This window comes from Nerophis ophidion, linkage group LG13 (assembly GCF_033978795.1).
Source record: "Nerophis ophidion isolate RoL-2023_Sa linkage group LG13, RoL_Noph_v1.0, whole genome shotgun sequence".
In the NCBI taxonomy this organism is placed as follows: domain Eukaryota; kingdom Metazoa; phylum Chordata; class Actinopteri; order Syngnathiformes; family Syngnathidae; genus Nerophis; species Nerophis ophidion.
The window spans coordinates 33,856,622-33,883,266 of record NC_084623.1 but is presented as its reverse complement, the minus strand read 5'-3'; the positions used below and the strand labels follow the sequence as shown (position 1 = coordinate 33,883,266).

Sequence of the window (26,645 nt, the reverse complement as noted above, 5' to 3'; positions counted from 1 at the left end):
TTTCCAACTTGAGGTTGTTTATTAATAGTCTCCGCAATGAAGGTACTGGAAGCACACAAAGGAATACATGTTAATACACAAAGTGTCGATACATGTAGGAATCATGTTAAATAGGCTGCCATAAGTAAGTTAATGCATGGAAAACAAAGTAGTGAAAACATTATAATACTGCGTATCAATTAACCCCATAGAAAAAATTCCCATAATCCCTACATGACGGTAAATCCTGCTCCCTGCAATCTAAATCGAAAAGCTGGCAGGATTTCATTCAACACCTCTGGAAAAAAAAAGTTGATACCACCTTCCTTAGCATTTCCTCATCACACACACACACACATGGGAAACGCAGGCATGCAGGCATATTTCTCTGCTCGCTGTAAAGCTAATCTTTTACGACAGAGATCAAGAGTGGGGATTAATGAGGAAGAATTCAATATAACACAGTTTTGGGATCAGGTTATTTTCATATTATAGGATAATACCCGAGCATAATATGTACACAACATGATTTTCAAGGGGAATATGATGAAAAACAGAGTCCGAAGTAAATACATGTTAAGCACCTGTCAAGTAATCATTTACTACACATAGTGTATATTACAGTTGACTTAACAGATTGGGATTGGCATACCTGATGTATTATGTAGTTTTGCTGTGATGAAGCAATGGGAGCCAAATAGATTTTACTATTTGGCAACAACAAGCGAAACACTCCAGTATCACATTCGGATAAATAAGTTGTCACCCTTAAAGGGGAACTGCACGTTTTTGTTTTTTTTTCCTATCATTCCCAATTTTTATGTAAGACAATACCACATTTCTTTTTTAATGCATTCTAAATTGTAAATAAATACGATCGAAAGTCTGCTGACAACTGAGCCTGGAAGTCACTCTATTCTGCCTACGAAGCCCTTAAAGGCCTACTGAAACCCACTACTACCCGCCGCGCAGTCTGATAGTTTATATATCAATGATGAAATATTAACAATGCAACACATGCCAATACGGCCTTTTTATTTTACTAAATTATAATTTTAAATTTCCCGGGAGTTTCGTCTTGGAAACGTGTAATGGTGACGTGTACGCAATACGTCACGGGTTTTTAGGAAGTATGAGCGCTGCGCACACACACAGCTAAAAGTCGTCTGCTTTAACGGCATAATTACACAGTATTTTGGAGATCTGTGTTGCTGAATCTTTTGCAATTTGTTCAATTAATATTGGAGAAGTCACAGTAGAAAGATGGAGTTGGGAAGCTTTAGCCTTTAGCCACACAAACACACGGTGATTCCTTGTTTAAAATTCCTGGAGGTGAAACTTTACTATGGATCAGAGCGGTCAAGCCAACATGAATCCCGACCACATGTCAACCAGCAGGTTTCGGTGAGAAAATTGTGGTTAAAAAGTCGCTTCTTACCGGAGAAAAGCTGAGCTTATGCCGTCCATAGCTGCCGTCGACTTCCCTGAGACACTGCGCATCAACACACCCGTGGAGACACACCCCCGACTATCAGGTAATATTAAACCCACTAAAACACTAGCAACACAATAGAAAGATAAGGGATTTCCCAGAATTATCCTCGTAAATGTGTTTAAAAACATCAGAATCCGTCCCAATGCAATCGCGTTTTAAAAAAAAACGGTTTTCTTATTTCTTTTTATTCTAGTCCGTCGCTATCAATATCCTCAAACACGAATCTTTCATCCTCACTCAAATTAATAGGGAAATTGTCGTTTTCTCGGTTTGATTAGCACTTTTTGTTGGAGGCTCCCATTAAAATCAATGTGAATATGTGAGGAGCCCCCACACTTGTGATGTCATCGTCTGCGACTTCCGGTAGAGGCAGGGCTTTTCTCTTAACACCGACATTTGCAAACTTTATCGTGGATGTTCTCTACTAAATCCTTTCAGCAAAAATATGGCAATATCGCGAAATGATCAAGTATGACACATAGAATGGACCTGCTATCCCCGTTTAAATAAGAAAATCTCATTTCAGTAGGCCTTTAAAGGCCTACTGAAACCCACTAATACCGACCGCGCAGTCTGATAGTTTATACATCAATGATGAAATATTAACATTGCAACACATCCCAGTACGGCTGGTTTAGTTTACTAAATTACAATTTTAAATTTCCCGCGGAGTTTCCTGTTGAAAACATCGCGGAATGATGACGCGTATGATGACGCGTGCGCGTGACGTCTCGCGTTGGAGGGGACATATTAGCGCAGCACCACTTGCGGCTAAAAGTCGTCTCTTTTCATCGCACGATTACACAGTATTCTGGACATCTGTGTTGATAAATCTTTTGCAATTTGTTCAATTAATATTGGAGAAGTCAAAGTAGAAAGATGGAAGTGGGAAGCTTTAGCCTTTAGCCACACAAACACACTGTTTCCTTGTTTAAAATTCCTGGAGGTGAAGCTTTACTATGGATCAGAGCGGTCAAGCGAACATGGTTCCCGACCACTTGTCAACCAGCAGGTTTCTGTGAGAAAATTGTGGTAAAAAGTCGCATCTTACCGGAGATCTGCGGAGCTTGCGCCGTCCATGCAGCTGCCGTGACGTCCCGCAGACACTGGCGTCAACACACTCGTGGACACACCCCTCCGACTATCAGGTACTATTTAACTCACTAAAATACTAGCAACACAATAGAAAGATAATGGATTTCCCAGAATTATCCTAGTAAATGTGTCTAAAAACATCTGAATCTGTCACAATGCAACCGCCTTTATTTTTTTTTTTTTTTGCTATCAATATACCTGTACTCACCCAGGAATCTTTCATCCTCGCTCAAATTAATGGGGAAATTGTTGTTTTCTCGGTCCGAATAGCTCTTGCTTCTGGAGGCTCCCATTATAAACAATGTGAGGAGGTGAGGAGCCCTCACACTGGTGACGTCATTGTCTGCTACTTCTGGTAAAGGCAGGGGCTTTTTTAGTAGCGACCAAAAGTTTATCGTTGATGTTCTCTACTAAATCCTTTCAGCAAAAATATGGCAATATCGCGAAATTATCAAATATGACACATAGAATGGACCTGCTATCCCCGTTTAAATAAGAAAATCTCATTTCTGTAGACCTTTAAATATTAAGGGTTTCCCGCAGTGCTTTGTTGTTATGCCGGCCGCCTTAACAACAAAGAGCCACCGCCTAAACTAACGTCTTAACAAGATCTCCAGCCACACGTGCACATTTAAAAAACTATCTCTGTCCCCAAGCAAACGCATACACTGAGTGTCATACGCATGCCAAAATACTGGCGGCGCTGTAGCCTCGGACTTGAGACCATTTTAGCCAATCAGAAACACCCAAAACGCCATTCCTGGAGGAGGCATATAGCAAAAAATGCCGGGTCACGACAAGAAAGAATTATATATGTGGACAGACAGAGAAGTACAGTTACTTTAAAGCATCGTTTTGGAGTTTAAAGTTACCAAAACTCAAAGTGTTGAGTGGGAAACTTGCCAGTCCAAGTATGGTGACATGCTTACCCTATTTTGGACGGAGGAATGTCCTCATTGGAAAGAGGACATCACAAAAACAACTATCGGCACTAAACTGAAAGCGACTCGTGGAAAGTACAAACAAGCAGTTGAAGCAGGTGGTAGAAGTGGTTGCGGTAGAGTTTTGCTGTACTTCGAACTATGCGAGCAGATCTGGGGCGGTTCTCCATCAACTACATCCATTCAATTTGGAATACAAACATCAAATATTGACAAGCTCTCACAAGAGTTGAGATTCTCCATTCACCCATGACAGCCTGGTCACAGACAAAGATACGCCGAATGATGTACAAGAGCAGCAAGATTCCAGTGGGAGCAATGGGACGTCATGCACGAAAGTGCACTTTATTTGTTTTAAACAATTGTAGTGGCGTTCTGTACAAAAAGTGCACTTTAAAGGCCTACTGAAATGAGATTTTCTTATTTAAACAGGGATAGCGGGTCCATTCTACGTGTCATACTTGATCATTTCGCGATATTGCATATTTTTGCTGAAAGGATTTAGTAGAGAACATCCACGATAAAGTTCACAACTGTCCGTGCTAAGAGAAATGCCCTGCCTCTACCGGAAGTCACAGACGATGACGTCATGTTGATGGCTCCTCACATATTCACATTGTTTATAATGGGAGCCTCCAACAAAAAATGCTATTCGGACCGAGAAAATGACAATTTCCCCATTAAGTTGAGCGAGGATGAAAGACTCGTGTTTGAGGATATTGATAGCAACGGACTAGAAAAAAAAGAAGAAAAAAAACGAGTTAAAAAAAACAAAACCCCATTTTATTGGGAAGGATTCCGATGTTTTTAAACACATTTACTAGGATAATTCTGGGAAATCCCTTATCTGTCTATTGTGTTGCTAGTGTTTTAGTGAGTTTAATAGTACCTGATAGTCGGAGAAGTGTGTCCACTGGTGTGTCCACTGGCCTTTTTAGTAAACTAAAAAGGCCGTATTGGCATGTGTTGCAATGTTAATATTTCATCATTGATATATAACCTATCAGACTGCGTGGTGGGTAGTAGTGGGTTTCAGTGGGCCTTTAATTTAGTGTTGTTTTGATATGTCACCTTAGTGACATCATGCACAAAAGTGCAATCATAGCTTGTTTTAAAATGTCTCTGACAATCTTGCACTTTCGGCTTTGAAATGACATGAATGTTTGTGCCACTGCTTAATAATGTTTAATAAATACAGTTTTGGTCAATTGACTTAGTTGTGATTTCCCTCTCTGCATGAAAGTTGAAAAATGAGCATATATTAATGCAGTATGAACAAGAATGTTTTAATGTAGACACATAAAAACATCATATTGGTGTGATTGTATGCATCAAGTGTTCATTCAAGGCTAAGGCAAAATATCGAGATGTATATCGTGTGTCGTAACATGGCCTAAATATATCAAGATATTAAAAAAAGGCCATATCGCCCAGCCCTATATGAGCCCTTTAATATTAGTTATCTATTATGAATTCGGTTGGCTGACAATCGGAATCTGTGAAGAGCGATTGCAGTGCACAGAACCAGTCCCAAATAGGACAATACAAACTCAGATACTGGCATTACAATACACAGCAATGAACGTCAGGGGAAAACGATCACGCTCTTGTATGACCACAGAAACATATTTGCATAACTAAACTGATAATCTGGATACTTCATTTAAAAAGTCGATCATTTTCAGTATAGGACGAAGTTTCCACTGCACTACGCTATCAACTCCTGTGTTGCTAAAGCCGTTTAGCTCGTTAGCATAGCCAGGAGAGGAGTGGGCATGTGTAGCTTACCGTGACGACATCAACCTTCTCTGCTGAGCGACACCGTATACTCCACAGGCTCGGCATTCTAGTTGTGGTCTGTACGCTTCGAACCTGCTGTCAGCGACACTAAGTATTCTATGTGCGTGTTTCTTGTTATATTTACTGAGAGTGCTCAACAACCCTCTGCGTAACGCACAGGCAGCCATCTTGGTGGTGACACGCCGCTGCGCACTGACAACTGGGTACCGATGTTGCGTTCAAGGACAATATATAGTGCTAACAGTGACCACTGCCACTTCGAAAAACGAATACGACGGCATTTTCACTATTATGAGGCACGTTCAAAAAGATAGTTTTAGAGCAATTTAAGTATGTTATAATTCTACTTTGTTCAGATGTAGTTTTTTTTAAAGTTGTGAACCCGGGTCTCTTTGTTATATTTATTATTCATCCTCGTCACGCATTTGAGAATGCCGTTAATCAGGTTAAGGGCAAACTCGTTTATTATTGAACATAAAACATATCTCTATATTTAAAGATTTGTGTGTTAAATGACTGTTTTTTGTTTGCGTGTTGTATTATTTCTGCCAGAGCACTATGAGTAAACATATGTTTACAGGCAACATTGAAGGCACCAAAATATTCACGTGGACTCAGTCACGGAACACGTAATTATTGTTTTGTAACCTTAATGTGTATTTTATTTATTTTTACACAAAGGAATATGTGATATCTCATGTAATAAACAACTTGGCCACTAACACAAAGTTAATTGATTTTTATTTTTTGTAAACTGTGTAATAACTGAATCGGTCACCAGAAAGAACCCTGACAATAATTCACACTGCGCATTCGTATTTCACCCACCATTTTTGGACGCCACACCATTGTCCTTGCAAATGTCCTCATATCAAATATTTTCTTTAATCCTACTGTTCTCCAGAGGTGGGACCAAGTCATTGTTTTGCAAGTCACAAGTAAGTCTCAAGTCTTTGACCTCAAGTCTCGAGTCAAGTCCCGAGTCAATACAGGCAAGTCCGAGTCAAGTCCAAAGTCAATACTGGAAAGTCTCAAGTCAAGTCCCAAGTCCTGCATTTTGGGTTTCGAGTCATTTCAAGTCTTTTTAACCACAGACTAATATATGTACACAGATTGTGTATGCTTTTAAAACGCTGTATTTATTATTTAAAAAAAAAACAGTAATGACATTGCACTTCATAATAGCACTATTAACCAGTTATTCTAAACATTTACCTTATTCCTTTACAATATAAACACATTTGAAAAAACAAGTGCAACTGTACTTACTTGCACAAAAGTGTTAACATTGTATTTCCATGGAATATTGCATTGTAACTAGTCCCACAGCAGTTTATATCATGTTGTTACCTTATCTCATTGATCTCATCTCATACTGTATGTGTTTATGTGTGCGTACACATGAAAAACAACAAATACATGAACATAACAATGAACAGTGCTGTACTTGTTAGATGTCAGGGCTCTATGGAATATGTACACATATTCTTAATATAGTATACATTTTAACTGACCTTTATTTGACTATGTTTGTCTTTTTGTAGGTGGCTAAAATATGCGTTGCTGCTGACCGCCGTCTAACGTTACGTTACTGTGTGTGATACATTCACTAATGTAACGTTATGTGTAGGTATCTCATGCAACCCTGCTTAAAAAAAATATCACTTGACAAAAAGTATGAATAAAGTAGCAAACTGCAGTGGACGCAACAGATTGCCGTGTTTGCAATGACGTTATAACCATAGACATCTTATAAGTAGACGCAGAATTGGCTGCTGTGACGCAAGCAATTTGGCCGCCATCTTGAAGTGGTGATGAGGAGCCGGCAAGCAGCCTAAACTGACAGTTGACAGGTAGAAAACAAAGATACTGGGCTGGTATTCAGCGTTTTCCTGCTCAATTGAGCGGACTGTTGAAAATAAGAATTGGAGGATTACTTTTCACAAGTAAGATTTAACATTAACATACTATTGGTTGTATTTTGTGAAAAGAATATTACCACAGAGTTAAGCAGGAGCAAAGAACTACAATATTTGTATGTGAAAATCACAAAGAAATCTTCTGGGGGAGGATGACTCAGGGACGGCGTGGCGCAGTGGGAGAGTGGCCGTGCGCAACCCGAGGGTCCCTGGTTCAAATCCCACCTAGTACCAACCTCGTCACGTCCGTTGTGTCCTGAGCAAGACACTTCACCCTTGCTCCTGATGGGTGCTGGTTGGCAGCTCCCTCCATCAGTGTGTGTGAATGGGTAAATGTGGAAGTAATGTCAAAGCGCTTTGAGTACCTTGAAGGTAGAAAAGCGCTATACAAGTACAACCCATTTATCATTTATTTATTTACAGCTATTTGGTTTACAAACAAGAATTGCCACCCCAGCCCGTCGCCTCTCACTGCCGGCAACGCCAGAGTGGAAGAGGGTCCAATCCCTCTCGAGAGAAGTGGTTCCAGAGCCCTTGCTGTGCGTCGAAGTGAGTCCGACTATATCCAGCCGGAATTTCTCGACTTCGCGCATTAGCTCAGGCTCTTTCCCCCCCAGTGACGTGACGTTCCACGTCCCAAGAGCTAGCTTCTGTAGCCGAGGATCGGACCGCCAAGTGCCCTGCCTTCGGCTGTCGCCCAGCTCACATTGCACCCGACCTCTATGGCCCCTGCTATGGGTGGTGAGCCCATTGGAGGGGTGACCCACGTTGCCTCTTCGGGCTGTGCCCGGCCGGGCCCCATGGGAACAGGCCCGGCCACCAGGCGCTCGCCATCGTGCCCCACCTCCGGGCCTGGCTCCAGAGGGGGGCCCCGGTGACCCGCGTCCGGGCGAGGGAAATCTGGGTCCATGATTTTTCTTCTTCATAAAGGTCTTCGAGCTGCTCTTTGTCTGATCCCTCACCTAGAACCTGTTTGCCTTGGGAGACCCTACCAGGGGGCTTTATGCCCCCGGACAACATAGCTCTTAGGATCATTGGGACACGCAAACTCCTCTACCACGATAAGGTTGCAGTACGTTGGAGTTCAACCCGGTGGACGAAAGGGTAGCCTCCCTCCGCCTTCGGGTGGGGGGACGGGTCCTGACTGTTGTTTGTGCATATGCACCAAGCAGCAGTTCAGAGTACCCACCCTTTTTGGGAACACTCGAGGGAGTACTGGAAAGTGCTCCCCCGGGTGATTCCCTTGTCCTACTGGGAGACTTCAACGCTCACGTTGGCAACGACAGTGAAACCTGGAGAGGCGTGATTGGGAAGAATGGCCGCCCGGATCTGAACCCGAGTGGTGTTTTGTTATTGGACTTTTGTGCTCGTCACAGTTTGTCCATAACAAACACCATGTTCAAACATAAGGGTGTCCATATGTGCACTTGGCACCAGGACACCCTAGGCCGCAGTTCCATGATCAACTTTGTAGTTGTGTCATCGGATTTGCGGCCTCATGTTTTGGACCCTCGGGTGAAGAGAGGGGCGGAGCTTTCTACCGATCACCCTGGTGGTGAGTTGGCTGCGATGGTGGGGGAGGATGCCGGACAGACCTGGGAGGCCCAAACGCATTGTGAGGGTCTGCTGGGAACGTCTGGCAGAGTCTCCTGTCAGACAAAGTTTCAATTCCCACCTCCAGAAGAACTTTGAACATGTCACGAGGGAGGTGCTGGACATTGAGTCCGAGTGGACCATGTTCCGCACCTCTATTGTCGAGGCGGCAGATCGGAGCTGTGGCCGCAAGGTAGTTGGTGCCTGTCGGGGCGGAAATCCTAAAACCCCTTGGTGGACACCAGCGATGAGGGATGCCGTCAAGCTGAAGAAGGAGTCCTATCGGGTCCTTTTGGCTCATAGGACTCCGGAGGCAGTGGACAGGTACCGACAGGCCAAGCGGTGTGCAGCTTCAGCGGTCGCGGAGGCAAAAACTCGGACATGGGAGGAGTTCGGGGAAGCCATGGATAACGACTTCCGGACGGCTTCGAAGCGATTCTGGACAACCATACGCCGCCTCAGGAAGGGGAAGCAGTGCACTATCAACACCGTGTATGGTGCGGATGTTGTTCTGCTGACCTCAACTGCGGATGTTGTGGATAGGTGGAAGGAATACTTCGAAGACCTCCTCAATCCCACCAACACGTCTTCCTATGAGGAAGCAGTGCCTGGGGAATCTGTGGTGGACTCTCCTATTTCTGGGGCTGAGGTCGCTGAGGTAGTTAAAAAGCTCCTCGGTGGCAAGGCCCCAGGGGTGGATGAGGTCCGCCCGGAGTTCCTTAAGGCTCTGGATGCTGTCGGGCTGTCTTGGTTGACAAGACTTTGCAGCATCGCGTGGACATCGGGGGCGGTACCTTTGGATTGGCAGACCGGGGTGGTGGTTCCTCTCTTTAAGAAGGGGGACCGGTGGGTGTGTTCCAACTATCGTGGGATCACACTCCTCAGCCTTCCCGGTAAGGTTTATTCAGGTGTACTGGAGAGGAGGCTACGTCGGATAGTCGAACCTCGGATTCAGGAGGAACAGTGTGGTTTTTGTCCTGGTCGTGGAACTGTGGACCAGCTCTATACTCTCGGCAGGGTTCTTGAGGGTGCATGGGAGTTTGCCCAACCAGTCTACATGTGCTTTGTGGACTTGGAGAAGGCATTCGACCGTGTCCCTCGGGAAGTCCTGTGGGGAGTGCTCAGAGAGTATGGGGTATCGGACTGTCTTATTGTGGCGGTCCGTTCCCTGTACGATCAGTGCCAGAGCTTGGTCCGCATTGCCGGCAGTAAGTCGAACACATTTCCAGTGAGGGTTGGACTCCTCCAAGGCTGTCATTTGTCACCGATTCTGTTCATAACTTTTATGGACATAATTTCTAGGCGCAGTCAAGGCGTTGAGGGGTTCCGGTTTGGTAACCGCAGGATTAGGTCTCTGCTTTTTGCAGATGATGTGGTCCTGATGGCTTCATCTGACCGGGATCTTCAGCTCTCGCTGGATCGGTTCGCAGCCGAGTGTGAAGCGACCGGAATGAGAATCAGCACCTCCAAGTCCGAGTCCATGGTTCTCGCCCGGAAAAGGGTGGAATGCCATCTCCGGGGTGGGGAGGAGACCCTGCCCCAAGTGGAGGAGTTCAAATACGTAGGAGTCTTGTTCACGAGTGAGGGAAGAGTGGATCGTGAGATCGACAGGCGGATCGGTGCGGCGTCTTCAGTAATGCGGACGTTGTACCGATCCGTTGTGGTGAAGAAGGAGCTGAGCCGGAAGGCAAAGCTCTCAATTTACCGGTCGATCTACGTTCCCATCCTCACCTATGGTCATGAGCTTTGGGTCATGACCGAAAGAATAAGATCACGGGTACAAGCGGCCGAAATGAGTTTCCTCTGCCGTGTGGCGGGGCTCTCCCTTAGAGATAGGGTGAGAAGCTCTGCCATCCGGGAGGAACTCAAAGTAAAGCCGCTGCTCCTTCACATCGAGAGGAGCCAGATGAGGTGGTTCGGGCATCTGGTCAGGATGCCACCCGAACGCCTCCCTAGGGAGGTGTTTAGGGCACGTCCAACCGGTAGGAGGCCACGGGGAAGACCCAGGACACGTTGGGAAGACTATGTCTCCCGGCTGGCCTGGGAACGCCTCGGGATCCCCCGGGAAGAGCTAGACGAAGTGGCTGGGGAGAGGGAAGTCTGGGTTTCCCTGCTTAGGCTGTTGCCCCCGCGACCCGACCTCGGATAAGCGGAAGATGATGGATGGATGGATGGATGGATGGATGGTTTACAAACTTTCAGGCCCACCTAAAACAAAATTCACCAGCCGCCATTGATTATAATGCATTCTCATTTTATTGTAACCACAGATAAGTCTTCAAGTAACAATATTCAAATACTACCTTTGTTGAGTAAAACAGAATTTAGTTTTTTCTGAATCCAGTGAAACAGATTGGTGGTTTTAGCTGAAATAAAGACTTTCAGGTGTTTATATATGTTCAATCACTGTAAACATGATCATTTAAAGGAAGAATGTAATAGAAAATATCAATACAAAGTGTCCAGACAGAATAAACTCTCTGCTGTTGCAGCAACAGAGATAAAGTCTATATCAGTGGTTCTCAACCTTTTTTCAGTGATATACCCCCTGTGAACATGTTTTTAATTCAAGTACCCCCTAATCAGAGCAAAGCATTGTTGGTTGAAAAAAGAGTTAAAGAAGTAAAATACAGCACTATGTCATCAGTTTCGGATTTATTAAACTGTATAACAGTGCAAAATATTGCACAATTGTAGTGGTCTTTCTTGAACTATTTGAAAAAAAAAGATGTAAATATAACTAAAAACTTGTTGAAAAATAAACAAGTGATTCTATTATAAATACAGATTTCTACACATAGAAGTAATCATCAACTTAAAGTGCCCTCTTTGGGGATTGTAATAGAGATCCATCTGGATTCATCAACTTCATTCTAAACATTTCTTCACAAAAAAGAAATCTTTAGCATCAATATTAATGGAACATGTCCACAAAAAATCTAGCTGTCAACACTGAATATTGCATTGTTGCATTTCTTTTCACACTTTATGAATTTACTTTCATATATTGTTGGAGTATTTTTCAATAAATATATTTATAAAGGATTTTGAATTGTTGCTATTTTTAGAATATTTAAAAAAATATCATGTACCCCTTGGGATACCTTCAAGTACCCCCATTTGAGAACCTCCGGTCTATAGGTCCGTAAAATATATAGATATCTAATGTATTCATACAATGTTTATGTAGGATATACGCATGTATATACAACCTAATCATATTGTTTCTTCAACTTCAAAATAGCTGACTGTTTTTTCCCCTTCTCTGGGACTATATTCCCAGTTTTGATCTCAGACGTCTGGTCACTTATAGCATATAAGAATATTCTATTTCTGTTAAGCAAATTATGAACACGCCAAGACATGTGTCCTTTATCATAGTTACACGAATGACAAAAAAGCGCATGAATATAAGTGGTATTCAGTGAGGTAATATGAATTAAACGCGCTGACAGTTCATTGTTCCTACCAAATGAATTGCACTGAGTGGAGCGGATCACCTTTCCAAGATGGCGGCCCCGCATCTCGTTTGCGGCAATAGGCAGTAGCGCTCGATGCTGCGTACCCTTATAAGATGTCTATGGTTATAACGTTAACAGTGAGTTTACAGCCTCACTGATTTAATTACACAGCAAATAAAAGTCACGTTACTCAGCCAATAAACGTTAGCTTACATTCAAAACGTACCCTTCTTTGTGCAACTTCAAATGTCAAACGAAGTTGTAAATTGATGTGTCTCCGTCTGTAATCTTCCAACCGCATGTTTTGCATACGGCAATTCCTGTTTTGTTGACCAAGTCAGAGTTTTAATACCCGAATGAAACACTTTATGGCATAATTTTCTTCAGTTATTCTTCTGTTGTTTGAAAGCTCTTCTCCGTTGGTTTTCCTGCAATTTGATTGGGTGAATGCTGTGTGACGAAAACAACGTGGATGTAATTTGATTGGCTGTTGTACTGACAGGTAGCGCACAGGCTGTCATCGCACACACGCTGATACACTTCCGTACACAATGGAAGATACGGAGCGCTCCTGAATAACTTTTTAATCGTTGGGTTTTGGGGAAAGTAGCAAGTTATGTCAAGTCAAAAGGCTCAAGTCCAAGTCAAGTCACAAGTCATTGATGTTAAAGTCTAAGTCGAGTTGCAAGTATTTTTTCATTTTGTCAAGTCGAGTCTAAAGTCATCAAATTCATGACTCGAGTCTGACTCGAGTCCAAGTCATGTGACTCGAGTCCACACCTCTGCTGTTCTCCTTCTCTGTTACAGATCATTCATTATCCTCATGTGTTGATATATCCACACATAATTTATGTTTGACATGTTGTCATTCAAAATTAGTACATTTTCTGAGAAAATGGAGAGTGTAGTAAACCAGGTGTCTCAGACACGCGGCCCGCAACACGTTATTTTGCGGCCCCCACCTTAATATTAAAGTCTAATGTTAGTGCAGCCCGCGAGTTTTACATGAATGGCGCTTGACAGCGTTGTGTTATTTGGCTCCAAAATGGCTCTTTCAACGTTCTGGGTTGCCTACCCCTGCGTTAGTGGAAAAGGGGAAAATGAGTGGAAGCGACAGAGATATTGCCATGGAGACGATAGTTTTCTTACGTGCAGTCACACCGCGACACATGTCCATCAGTAATAACAGTCCCCAATAACCTGGACCAATTCAAACCGTTATTTGTGGAGATGTCCGATAATATCGGACTGCCGGTATTATTGGCCAATAAATGCTTTAAAATGTTCTATTGGAAATTATCTGTATGAGTTTAAAAAAGTAAAATGTATTACTTTTTAAAACACCGCTGTACGGAGTGGTACACGGACATAGGGAGAAGTACAGAGCACCAATAAACCTTTGCATGCCGGCCCAATCATATAATGTCTACGGCTTTTCACACACACAAGTGAATGCAAGGCATACTTCGTCAACAGCCATACAGGTCACACTGAGGGTGGCCGTGTAAACAACTTTAAAACTGTTGCAAATATGCGCCACACTGTGAATACACACCAAACAAGAATGACAAACACATTTCGGGAGAACATCCGCACCGTGACACAACACAAACACAACAGAAAAAATACCCAGAACCCCTTGCAGCACTAACTCTTCCGGGACGCTGAACAATTTTCTTTTCTTGTGGCCCAGCCTCACCCAGACTCTGCATCCAGTGGCCCCCAGGTGAATTGAGTTTGAGACCCCTGTAGTAAACAAAACATAATACGTGACGAAGGAAAACAAAGAAGAAACTATATCATTAATATGTAGAGTAACTAAATAGCAAATAGTAAGAAATTACTAAATAAATACATGATGATTAAATATTGAATACATATATTATATAAAGTCGTAGTGGCATACAATATTATGTAATACATTATGGACTGATTATCGAAATATATTATTTTGTAGGCAGTGAATTCTACAATTGAATAAAAATGTAATTTAGTGTGATTCACCTTTACTTTAATTGATAAAACATTTTTAAACTATCAATTTAAACTTGTCGTCAATTTATTGCGCTCGCATTTGACGTAACTTCCGGTTTTCATTGTTTGTCCTACTAGATTTGCCGTAGTCCAATTTCGTCTGCGGCTTTACTTCTCTTAGCACATTCGGCTACCACTGCTCTCTAAAATGATTAATTGAACACAAACATTACATTTTACGTTGTATCATTAGACTACTCGTTTGGTACCGTAACATTATGGCGTCTGCGTTTGTTGTCGGAGATCACTTCAAGAAGGGTGTGACGGAACTGTTGGAAAAGACAGACTCTTCTCTTCCTGAAGGACTGAGACAGAAACTGAATATTATTGTAGAAAAGACAGAACAAACAACGCTGCCGTTCAGTACAGCGAGACAATTATACAAGTACTTGAAGGATCAAGGTAATTATTGATTGTATTTTATTTGATAATTATTTTGTATATGCCATCGCGTGTTTAAGTGAAACAAGCTATACTCACATGACACAGTGATGGGCAAGCTACTTGGAAAATGTAGTAGGTTAAGCTACAAGTTACTCTCGAAACAATAAACAGAATCTATATCTTGACCAAAAAACTAAGAATTGTGTGTTGTTTGGGACCAGTTGCTGATGGTTATGTGCAGTAAAACATTTCATGAACTCAAATCACCTTTATGTGTGTTTCCAAATTTGTGTTGGACGTCTTAGATCAGGTGTCACCAACCCGGTGCCCGCGGGCACCAGGTAGTCCGTAAGGCCTAGATGAGTCGCCCGCTGGCCTGTTCTAAAAATAGCTCAAATAGCAGCACTTACCAGTGAGCTACCTCTATTTTTTTTAAATTGTATTTATTTACTAGCAAGCTGTTCTCGCTTTGCTCAACATTTTTAATTCTAAGAGAGACAAAACGCAAGTAGAATTTGAAAATCCAAGAAAATATTTTAAAGACTTGGTCTTCACTTGTTTAAATTATTTTTTTTTTTTTTTTTTAACTTAGAGTCTTATAACTTTCAGAAAGACAATTTTAGAGAAAAATATAACCTTAAAAATGATTTTAGGATTTTTAAACACATATACCTTTTTGCCTTTTACATTCCTTCCTCTTCTTTCCTGACAATTTAATTCAATGTTCAAGTAAATTTTTTTTTTTTATTGTAAATAATAATAAATACATTTTATTTTAATTCTTCATTTTAGCTTCTGTTTTTACGACGAAGAATATTTGTGAAATATTTCTTCAAACTTACTTTTATGATTAAAATTCATAAAAATTATTCTGGCAAATCTAGAAAATCTGTAGAATCAAATTTAAATCTTCTTTCAAAGTCTTTTGAATTTCTTTTAAAAATTTTGTTCTGGAAAATCTAGAAGAAATAATGATTTGTCTTTGTTAGAAATATAGCTTGGTCCAATTTGTTATATATTCTGACAAAGTTCAGATTGTATTTTAACCTATTTAAAACATGTCATCAAAAATATATATTTATTGTGAGACATTATTAAGATGATCAGTGTTTCCACAAATATAAATATCATTAATTATTAATAATGACATAGAGTTAAAGGTAAATTGAGCAAATTGGCTATTTCTGGCAATTTATTTAAGTAGCCCTTTGCATCAACCAGTACCCAAGAAGTAGCTCTTGGTTTCAAAAAGGTTGGTGACCCCTGTCTTAGATGAAGAGAGCAGTTTACAGAGTAAACAACTATAAAATAATGTTTTGGGCATTGTTTTCTCCAAATTCATACATTTGTGTAAATACAGCCGAGGACACAGATTATTGTGGGTTTCCTAGACTAGTGTTTGTCAACCACTGTGTCTGATTGATTGATTGATTGATTGATTGAAACTTTTATTAGTAGATTGCACAGTTCAGTACATATTCCGTACAATTGACCACTAAATGGTAACACCCGAATAAGTTTTTCAACTTGTTTAAGTCAGGGTCCACGTTAATCAATTTCATGGTAATTCATGTCGTCGTGTGTTACAGTCTGGTGTGCCATGGGAGATTATCTAATTTCACCTATTTGGGTTAAAAAAAAAAAATTCTAACCAGTAATTATAGTCTGCAAATTATGTGTTGTGGTTGAGTGTCGGTGCTGTCTACAGCTCGCCAAAGTAACCGTGTAATTCTCTTCTATATCAGTAGGTGGCAGCCGGTAGCTAGTTGCTTTGCAGATGTCAGGAACAGCGGGAGGCAGTGTGCAGGTAAAAAGGTGTCTAGTGCTTAAACCAAAAATAAACAAAAGGGAGTGCCCTTAAGAAAAGGCATTGAAGCTTAGGGATGGCTATGCAGAACGAAACTAAAACTGAACTGGCTACAAAGTTAACAAAATCATAATGTTGGACGACAGCAAAGACGGCGTTCACAATGTACATCCAAACATGACATGACAATCAACAATGTCCCCACAAAGAAGGTTAAAAACAACTGAAATATTCTTGATTGCTAAAACAAAATAGATGCGGGAAATATCGCCCAAAGACATATGAAACTGATACAGGAAAATACCAAAAAAAAAGAGAAAAAGTCACCAAAATAGGAGCGCAAGACAAGAAATAAAACACTAGACAAAGGAAAACAGTAAAAAACTCAAAATAAGTCACGGTGTTATGTGACAGTACACTTACTTTGAGACAAGCTATATTAATGCATGGTTGGTTATGGTTTAAAGTCATATCCAACAATTGCGACGACTTTTTACTGTCAACTGAATTTTGTTTTTTAATGATTTCTGCTGGTGGTGTGCCTCCGGATTTTTTCAATGCAAAAAATGTGCCTGGGTTCAAAGTCCTACACAAGTGTTTTTCAACCTTTTTTTGAGCCATTGTCCTAAACAAGTGTTTTTAAACATTTTTTGAGCCGTCACATTTTTTTCATTGAAGAAATCCGGAGGCACACCACCAGCACAAAACATTTAAAAAATGAAACTCAGCAGCTGATATTGACAATAAAAAGTTGTTCTCACAAGTGTTGGATATGAATTCAAACCATAACCAAGCATGCATCACTATAGCTCTTGTTTCTAAGTATTGTCACGACCTGTCACATCTCACTTCCTCTGTGTAGTGTTTTAGTTCTTGTCTTGAGCTGCTATTTTGGTGACTTTTCCTGTGTTGTCGGTATTTTCCTGTAGCAGTTTCATGTCTTTCTTAAGCGCTATTCCCAGCACCCGCTTTGTTTTAGCAATCAAGACTATTTAAGTTGTCGCTGTCCTTCTTTGTGTGGACATTGTTGATTGTTTTTACTGTCGTCCAGCATTCTGTTTTTGTTTACTTTGCAGCCAGTTCAGTTTTAGTTTCGTTTTGCATAGCCTTCCCTAAGCTTCAATGCCTTTTCTTAGCGGCACTTACCTTTTGTTGATTTTTGGTTTAAGTATTAGATACCCTTTTACTCAGGGTATCCGCGGTATCCTTAAAAAGTCTTAAATTCATGTATCTAAAATTAAGGCCTTAAAAAGTATTACATTTATTAGAAATTCCTAAAATGGCCTTAAATTCAGTACTCAATGGTCTTAAATTGTCGGGCCAGTTTTTTTTTTTTGTTTTTTTTTTCGGGGCACGTCTTTGAGTAAAAGTGAGTGATTTCAGCTCACTACAAAGAGATACAAAGAAAAAATGAGTGAGCTGAAAAAAATAGAGGCAGAACTCGTGAATGAAAACAGCCAGCTGAAGCTCAACTGAGGCTTATTTGAGTGTGTGTTTAGTGTTTTGTTGTTGATGTTATATTGCACTATTATTGCACTATTTTTGACCAAATGTAATTTATTTTTACCCTTACCTCGGTTATTATGTTTGTACTGGCTTTGGTGTTGGTTTGTTTGTTTTGGATGTCAAAGTTTTTGGATCTCTCAAGATTTTTGATAAGCTGTTTGGCAGAGTGGTGCTTATCAGTTTGTTTATTAATAAACATACAAAAAGTAAACTTGACTGATTGTCATTGAGGTTGTAGTACAGTGGGATCCCCAACCATCGCTTATATTTATAGATTTTTTATTATTTTTTTCGGTCTTAAAATTCATTCAAGGTGGCATTAAAAAGGTCTTAAAAAGTCTTAAATTTGACTTGCTGAAACCTGCAGATACCCTGTTTACTTGCACGCTGCCTCCCACTGTCATGAAGTATTACATGGTTACTCTGCCAAACTCGAGACAGCACCGACGCTCAACAACGGCACATTTGCGGATTATAATAACTAGTTTTTAAAGAATAATTTTAACCCAAATAGGTGAAATTACATAATCTCCAATGGCACACCAGACTGTATTTTACGGGGTGCCGCAGCACAGTGGTCGAAAAACACTTTCCTATAAGTCGTCTTCATCACCAAAGACAAAATATAATCTGGGGGAGAGAATTCTTCTGCCATTTATGTTTTTTTTTGAGTCAGCTCTAAGTGTCTATCTATCTCCAACTCCCTCGGGTCATTGTGACATGAGTCGCTTGCCAGGTTCAATGACCTGCCCTCTGTTGCCTCTGATTGGCCAGTTCGTAATGTTTCGCCCTAACCTTAGCCAATTGTGAATAATCATACGAACACCAACCAATCATCAGGTATTTTCTCCGTATGTATGGATGTTTTCATTCATTTTCTCCAAATATTTTTATGGCCTGGATTCACAGTCCATTTTCTATCTATTTGTAGCTTGCAGCTTTGATGTAAGCTACCTAGCTATATGGGTTTAAAAGTAGCTAAACTGCAGGAAAAGCTACTCATTAAAAAAAAAAGCTTGGCGTTAGCCAAGCTACTGGAAAATGGAGTTAAGCTACGCAGCTTAGCTACCTGTAGCTTGTAGTTGTCATCACTGATTATACCCTTTACAATCAAACACAATAATCTCTTACGTGCATTGAATTATTACCTCATGACATGCCATATGATACATTTCTATTTGATGTCCAGGGTATCCTGTGTATTTGCATGAATTGCTAGAGGACAGCTCACTGCACCTACCGGGATTTGTCAAGCCACCCAGAGTAAGTGTACTTTTTGCCAGAGCTCTTTTTTAAGTTTACGTGTATATTATGTAGAATTATAATAAAAATAATCCTTGTTATTTCAGAATCCTGAACTGGTCGCACGCTTAGAGCTCATTAAAGCCAGACTAGCAAATGAAGAATACAACAAGATGACGCGTAATGTAAACAATCAGGTAAATGTTATTTTGTGTACATTTTGCTTTTTATAATTATATATATATATATATATATATATATACACACACACACATATATACATATACATACATATATATATATATATATATATATATATATATATATATATAAAAATATGTATGTATGTATATATATATATATATATATATATATATATATATATATGTATGTATATATATATATATATTTGTATATATGTGTATATGTATATATTGTATATATGTGTGTGTGTTTATATGTATGTATATATATATATATATATATGTATATATATATATATATGTATATATATATGTATATGTATGTATATGTATAAGTATATATTAGGGCTGTGAATCTTTGGGTGTCCCACGATTCGATTCAATATCGATTCTTGGGGTCACGATTCGATAATATATCGATTTTTTTCGATTCGATTCGATTCTCTATTCAAAAACGATATTTTTCCGATTCAAAACAATTCTGTATTCATTCAATACATAGGATTTCAGCAGGATCTATCCCAGTCTGCTGACATGCTTGCAGAGTAGCAGATTAAAAAAAAAAAAAAAACTTTTATAATTGTAAAGGACAATGTTTTATCAACTGATTGCAATAATGTAAATCTGTTTTAACTATTAAACGAACCAAAAATATGACTTATTTTATCTTTGTGAAAACATTGGACACAGTGTGTTGTCAAGCTTATGAGATGTGATGCAAGTGTAAGCCACTGTGACACTATTGTTCTTTTTTATTATTTTTATAAATGTCTAATGATAATGTCAATGACGGATTTTTAATCAATCAATCAATGTTTACTTATATAGCCCCAAATCACTAGTGTCTCAAAGGGCTGCACAAACCACAACACAAACCACTATGACATCCTCGGTAGGCCCACATAAGGGCAAGGAAAACTTACACCCAGTGGGACGTCGGTGACAATGATGATTATGAGAACCTTGGAGAGGAGGAAAGCAATGGATGTCGAGCGGGTCTAACATGATACTGTGAAAGTTCAATCCATAATGGATCCAACACAGTCGCAAGAGTCCAGTCCAAAGCGGATCCAACACAGCTAATCACTGCTATGCTGAAATTATTGATACTGTTATTGATAGTATTAATTTTTGTTTCACTACTTTTGGTTTGTTTTGTGTCGTGTTTGTCTCCTCTCAATTGCTCTGTTTATTGCAGTTCTGAGTGTTGCTGGGTCAGGTCTGGTTTTGGAATTGGATTGCATTGTTATGGTATTGCTGTGGGGTGGTTTACCCTGCCTTCCGCCCGATTGTAGCTGAGATAGGCACCAGCGCACCCCGCGATCCCAAAGGGAATAAGCGGTAGAAAATGGATGGATGGATGTTTTGGAAACTCAGGTGAACAGAGGGGCGAAGCTTTCTACAGTGAGTTTGCCGCAATGGTGGAGGAGGATGCCAGACAGACCTGGCAGGCCCAAATGCATTGTGAGGGTCTGCTGGGAACCTCTGGCAGAGTCTCCCATCATTGATAGTTTCAATTCCCACCTCAGGAAAAACTTTGAACATGTCACGAGGGAGGCGCTGGATATTGAGTCCGAGTGGACCATGTTCCGAACCTCTATTGTCGAGGCGGCCGATCGGAGCTGTGGCCACAAGGTAGTTGGTGCCTGCAGTGGCGGTAATCCCAAAACCCGTTGGTGGACACCAGCGGTGAAGAATGCCATCAAGATAAAGAAAGAGTCCTATCAGGTCCTTTCGGCTCATGGGACTCCGGAGGCAGCGGACAGGTATTGACAGGGCAAGCGGTGTGCGGCTTCGGCGGTTGCTGAGGCAAAAACTCGGACATTGGAGGAGTTCGGGGAAGCAATAGAAAACGACTTCCAGATGGTTTTGAAGCAATTCTTGACCACAATACGCCGCCTAAGGAGGGGAAAGTAGGTCACTGTCCACACCGTGTATGGTGAGCATGGTGCTTCTGACCTTGACTCAGGATGTTGTGGATCGGTGGAGGGAATACTTTGAAGACCTCTTCAATCCCAACTACACATCTTCCTATGAGGAAGCAGTGCCTGGGCAATCCGTGGTGGGCTCTTCTATTTTTGGGGCTGAGGTTGCTGAGGTAGTTAAAAAGCTCCTCGGTGGGAAGAGAACCGCCCGGAGTTCCTCAAGGCTCTGGATGCTGTGGGGCTGTCTTGGTTGACAAGACTCTGCAACATTGCATAGACACGGGAGGCAGTGCCTCTGGATTAGCAGACACGGGGAATCCGTGAGGAGCTCGACAAAGTGGCGAGGGAAAGGGAAGTCTGGGATTCTCCACTCAGGCTGCTGCCCCCAGCGACCTGACATCGGATAAGCGGAAGAAGATGGATGGAAAGTTCAAACCTATATCTGTCAGTAGGCCCGCTATGGAAGCGCTCATAAACTACAACAAAGCAAGCGTAGGAGAATACACAGTCAAAGTGGTTAATAAGACCCTCCCACAAAACCGCACATTCTGAAGAGATGGTCAGAAAGCGGCTTGAAAACGGTCTCTAAAATATAATCGATGCAAATTATTGACCAAAGAACCACAATCACATGTTATTTAGACCACAAGGAAGTGTTGTAAATGTAGAAAAGAAAAATCATTAAATGACCCCTTTAGGACACCTTATAAGCCAGTGAATTTGTTGCCCACTTAGTAACTTTGGTGCTATAGTTTGCAAGTATGTTTACCACTCTACATAAAAAAATAAATGGGAATGGAAACAAAATCAACTGTTTGTCCTGGTATTGGATCATTTTGGAAATTAATAACATGAAAGCAAGTAAAAAATAGAAATAAATCTGTGTCTGTATCAGCAATAATGGCCCGGTGTTTGCTTGGTATCAGATCGATACCAAAGTTTGAATCGCTTACCCTCATCTTTTCACTCATTTTCAGGAAATGAATCGAAATGGAACACTGGCAGATTTTGGACGGGAAGGTTAGTGTATATTACACATTTTTCATCATTAAAATTCAATCTCAAGGGCAGCACGGTGTGACAGGGGTTAGTGCATGTGCCTCACAATACGAATGTCCTGGCTTCGATCCCCCAGCTCGGGGTTTTTCTGTGTGGAGTTTGCATGTTCTCCCTGTGACTGCGTGGGTTCCCTTCTGGTAGTCTGGCTACCTCCCACCTCCGAAGACATGCACCTGCAGGGGATAGGTTGATTGGCAACATTAAATTAGCCCTAGTGTGTGAATGTGAGTGTGAATGTTGTCTGTCTATCTGTGTTGTTGGCCCTGCGATAAGGTGGTGACTTGTCCAGGGTGTACCCCGCCTTCCGCCTGGTGCAGCTGAGATAGGCTCCTGTATTCCCGTGACCCGGAGAGGGACAAGCGGTAGAAAATGGATTGATGGAAATTCAATCTCTAATGCTGAAATAATAATCCATGTTTTTGGTGTTTACAGTACGATCAGCTAAAGCGGTGGTCGTGACCATTGTCAACTTCCTGGTGACAGTCGTTGCTACATTTGCATGTTCCTACATAGGCAGTCAGTACCTGTTCACAGAAACGACACCTGTAAGAACAACTCTTATTTTACAGGCAGTACATTTTTCAACTATGACACAAGTGGACAAACAAGCATTCACGCATACTTTTTTGTTTTTCTTGTTCCCTAGCGAGTCGTGTCTGCTGTGATTGCAACATCTGTTGTCGGTCTTGCTGAGCTGTTTGTCCTAGTCCGGACCATGGAGGGAGAACTCGGGGAACCCTAGCATAACTAACAAGGGCATGACGCTCAAGTCAGGGAGGAAAAGCTGCAAATAGAAACATAAGGTCATTGGCAGTGTCTCAAATGGAATAGTTATGTCCGGCCACACATTTTGACAGTGTAGTGCTGTACCGGATACATTATTATTGTTGCTTATTTACAGAAAATGAAAATTTCCAACAACTTTTTTTATTGTAGCCAAATGGCGACTATTGATTTCCATACCTGCACACTCACAATTTTGACCATTTTCAGTACAACATATGGTTACCAACAGAACCTTCTCATAGGAATGCTTATTTTTGTTTGAAAGATTAGTGGACTGTGTTTGGGGGAATTGACAATGAAAAATCTCTGTTGTCTTTTGGCAGAATTAGTGAAAAAGCGAGTGATTTAAGGCAGTGGTTCTCAACCTTTTTTCAGTGATGTACCCCCCCTGTGAACATTTTTTTAATTCAAGTACCCCCTAATCAGAGCAAAGCATTTTTGGTTGAAAAAAATAGATAAAGAAGTAAATACAGCACTATGTCATCAGTTTCTAATTTATTAAATTGTATAACAGTGCAAAATATTGCTCATTTGGAGTGGTCTGTCTTGAACTATTTCGAAAAGAAGATATAAAAATAACTAAAAACTTGTTGAAAAATAAACATGTGATTCAATTATAAAAAAAGATTTCTACACATAGAAGTAATCATCAACTTAAAGTGCCCTCTTTGGGGATTGTAATAGAGATCCATCTGGATTCATGAACTTAATTCTAAACATTTCTTCACAAAAAAAAAAGACATATTTAACATCAATATTTATGGAACATGTCCACAAAAAATCTAGCTGTCAAGACTGAATATTGCATTGTTGCATTTCTTTTCACAGTTTATGAACTTAAATTCATATTTTGCTGAAGTATTATTCAATAAATATTAGGGCTGCGAATCTTTGGGTGTCCCACGATTCGATTCAATATCGATTCTTGGGGTCACGATTCAATAATATATCAATTTTTTTCGATTCGATTCTCGATTCAAAAACGATATTTTTCCGATTCAAAATGATTCTGTATTCATTCAATACATAGGATTTCAGCAGGATCTATCCCAGTCTGCTGACATGCTAGCAGAGTAGAATATTTAAAAAAAAAAAAGCTTTTATAATTGTAAAGGACAATGCTTTATCAACTGATTGCAATAATGTAAATTTGTTTTAACTATTAAACAAACCAAAAATATGACTTACTTTATTTTATCTTTGTGAAAACATTGGACACTGTGTTGTCAAGCTTATGAGATGCGATGCAAGTGTAAGCCACTGTGACACTATTCTTTTTTTTATTTTTTTTTTTTTTTCTAAATGTCTAATGATAATGTCAATGAGGGATTTTTAATCACTGCTATGCTGAAATGATAACTAATATTGATACTGTTGTTGATAATATTCATTTTTGTTTCACTACTTTTGGTTTGTTCTGTGTCGTGTTTGTGTCTCCTCAATTGCTGTGTTTATTGCAGTTCTGAGTGTTGCTGGGTTATGTTTGGTTTTGGAATTAGATTGCATTGTTATGGTATTGCTGTGTATTGTTTTTTTTTTTTAAATCGATTTTTTAAAAATGAGAATCGATTCTGAATCGCACAATGTATTCGATTCGATTCGTATTTTAATCGATTTTTTCCCACACCCCTAATAAATATATTTATAAAGGATTTTTGAATTGTTGCTATTTTTAGAATATTTAAAAAAAATCTCACGTACCCCTTGGCATACCTTCAAGTACCCCCAGGGATACGCGTACCCCCATTTGAGAACCACTGATTTAAGGTACTATGATTCTACTAGTGGTTATGTTCAGTTCATTTAGTTTCCAGATTTCTAGATAACATCTAAAAATATATTTTGATTGTCCCTTTAATGAATTTCCCCAAGCTGTGATCCTGTTGTACTTTTCCTATATATTATTTCCTGAATCGACATCCACTTCTCTTGTATTTGACAAATCCCTAACAAAATGTACACAGCTCACTTTGTTTAAATTCCTATTTATGATCATAATTGTACCAATACAAAAACAAACCTACACATTGTTGAGTCTTATTTTATGTTTCTGCATTGAGTTAATTTTAGGTACGCAGTCATGTATAGGATAAATTGATTAAAGTACAGTTTTTGTGAACTATGCACTGTGGTTAATACTTTAATTAAAGTGTTCATATTGTCCGCCCGAATGCAGCTGAGATAGGCTCCAGCGACCCCGAAAGGGACAAGTGGTAGAAAATGGATGGATGGATGTATTATTAGTGCTGTATGTCAGGTCATGAGGTATCTCCAAAATCTACCCTGACCTGGCTTCCTGAGTATATATTCTGTATATGTTTCTGTCAAGAATAATCACACATTTTGGGGGTGATAGTTTTAAGGCCTATTTAATCTCAATATTTAAAGTGAGTTATGAAAAATATAGCATATGTTTTGCTATTATATAATTGAAATAGCCAAGGTGTAGAATATGTATTAGTCACGGTCAGTGTTAGAGCAGTTCACTAATAAACCAAAACAGCCAAGTAGTGTCGATACATCACTCCATCATTGGACTGCTGGGAGTCAAACTCAGATGAAGCAGCCACTGCTGCTTCTGGTGTAGCAGAGCATAAAGGTTTGTTATGCCGTTATATATTGTAAACATCAAATGTTATGTGTCATGGAAAAACTGACGCAGAACTAATCATAGACAACATCTAAATGGACCTCTTAGCACCATAGCTCCAGCTCACTTTCCCAAACAAAAATAGTTTTAAAACAGTTAATAATCAGTGTTAACTGTTCTAAATCTTTTTTACTTTGTTGTCAGCTATTATGGTGTCCTTTATTTTACATTGCTATGAAAACCAATAACACATTTTTGAATGTCTAACTTCTTTGTATTTAGGCTTTTGAATCTCTCACTAATACAAACCCCGTTTCCATATGAGTTGGGAAATTGTGTTAGATGTAAATATAAACTGAATACAATGATTTGCAAATCCTTTTCAACCCATATTCAATTGAATGCACTACAAAGACAAGATATTTGATGTTCAAACTCATAAACTTTATTTAATTTTTTTGCAAATAATAATTAACTTTGAATTTCATGGCTGCAACACGTGCCAAAGTAGTTGGGAAAGGGCATGTTCACCACTGTGTTACATCACCTTTTCTTTTAACAACACTCCATAAACGTTTGGGAACTGAGGAAACTAATTGTTGAAGCTTTGAAAGTGGAATTCTTTCTCATTTTTGTTTTATGTAGAGCTTCATTCGTTCAACAGTCCGGGGTCTCCGCGGTCGTATTTTACGCTTCATAATGCGCCACACATTTTCGACGGGAGACAGGTCTGGACCGCAGGCGGGCCAGGAAACTACCCACACTCTTTTTTTACGAAGCCACGCTGCTGAAACACGTGCTGAATGTGGCTTGGCATTGTCTTGCT

At 40.2% G+C, this 26,645-nt stretch overlaps 2 protein-coding genes across 3 annotated transcripts in view; one reads left to right on the top strand and one right to left on the bottom strand.

Moving 5' to 3' along the window:
• poldip2 (polymerase (DNA-directed), delta interacting protein 2) overlaps positions 1-5,506 on the bottom strand; it is a 34,002-nt gene extending 28,496 nt beyond the window's left edge. For both annotated transcript variants that reach the window (XM_061918816.1, XM_061918817.1), the window contains exon 1: positions 5,299-5,506. In XM_061918816.1, coding sequence (XP_061774800.1) covers positions 5,299-5,477 — 179 coding nt within the window. In that variant the 5' untranslated portion in view covers positions 5,478-5,506. The remainder of the gene's footprint in view (positions 1-5,298) is intronic.
• Positions 5,507-14,387: 8,881 nt separating this feature from the next.
• tmem199 (transmembrane protein 199) lies at positions 14,388-25,252 on the top strand. Its single transcript, XM_061918815.1, has 6 exons — positions 14,388-14,719; positions 19,204-19,277; positions 19,364-19,453; positions 22,362-22,404; positions 22,876-22,988; positions 23,090-25,252. The coding sequence occupies exons 1-6, from the start codon at positions 14,536-14,538 to the stop codon at positions 23,183-23,185; spliced, it is 600 nt and encodes a 199-aa protein (XP_061774799.1). The 5' UTR covers positions 14,388-14,535; the 3' UTR covers positions 23,186-25,252.
• Positions 25,253-26,645: the final 1,393 nt, after the last annotated feature.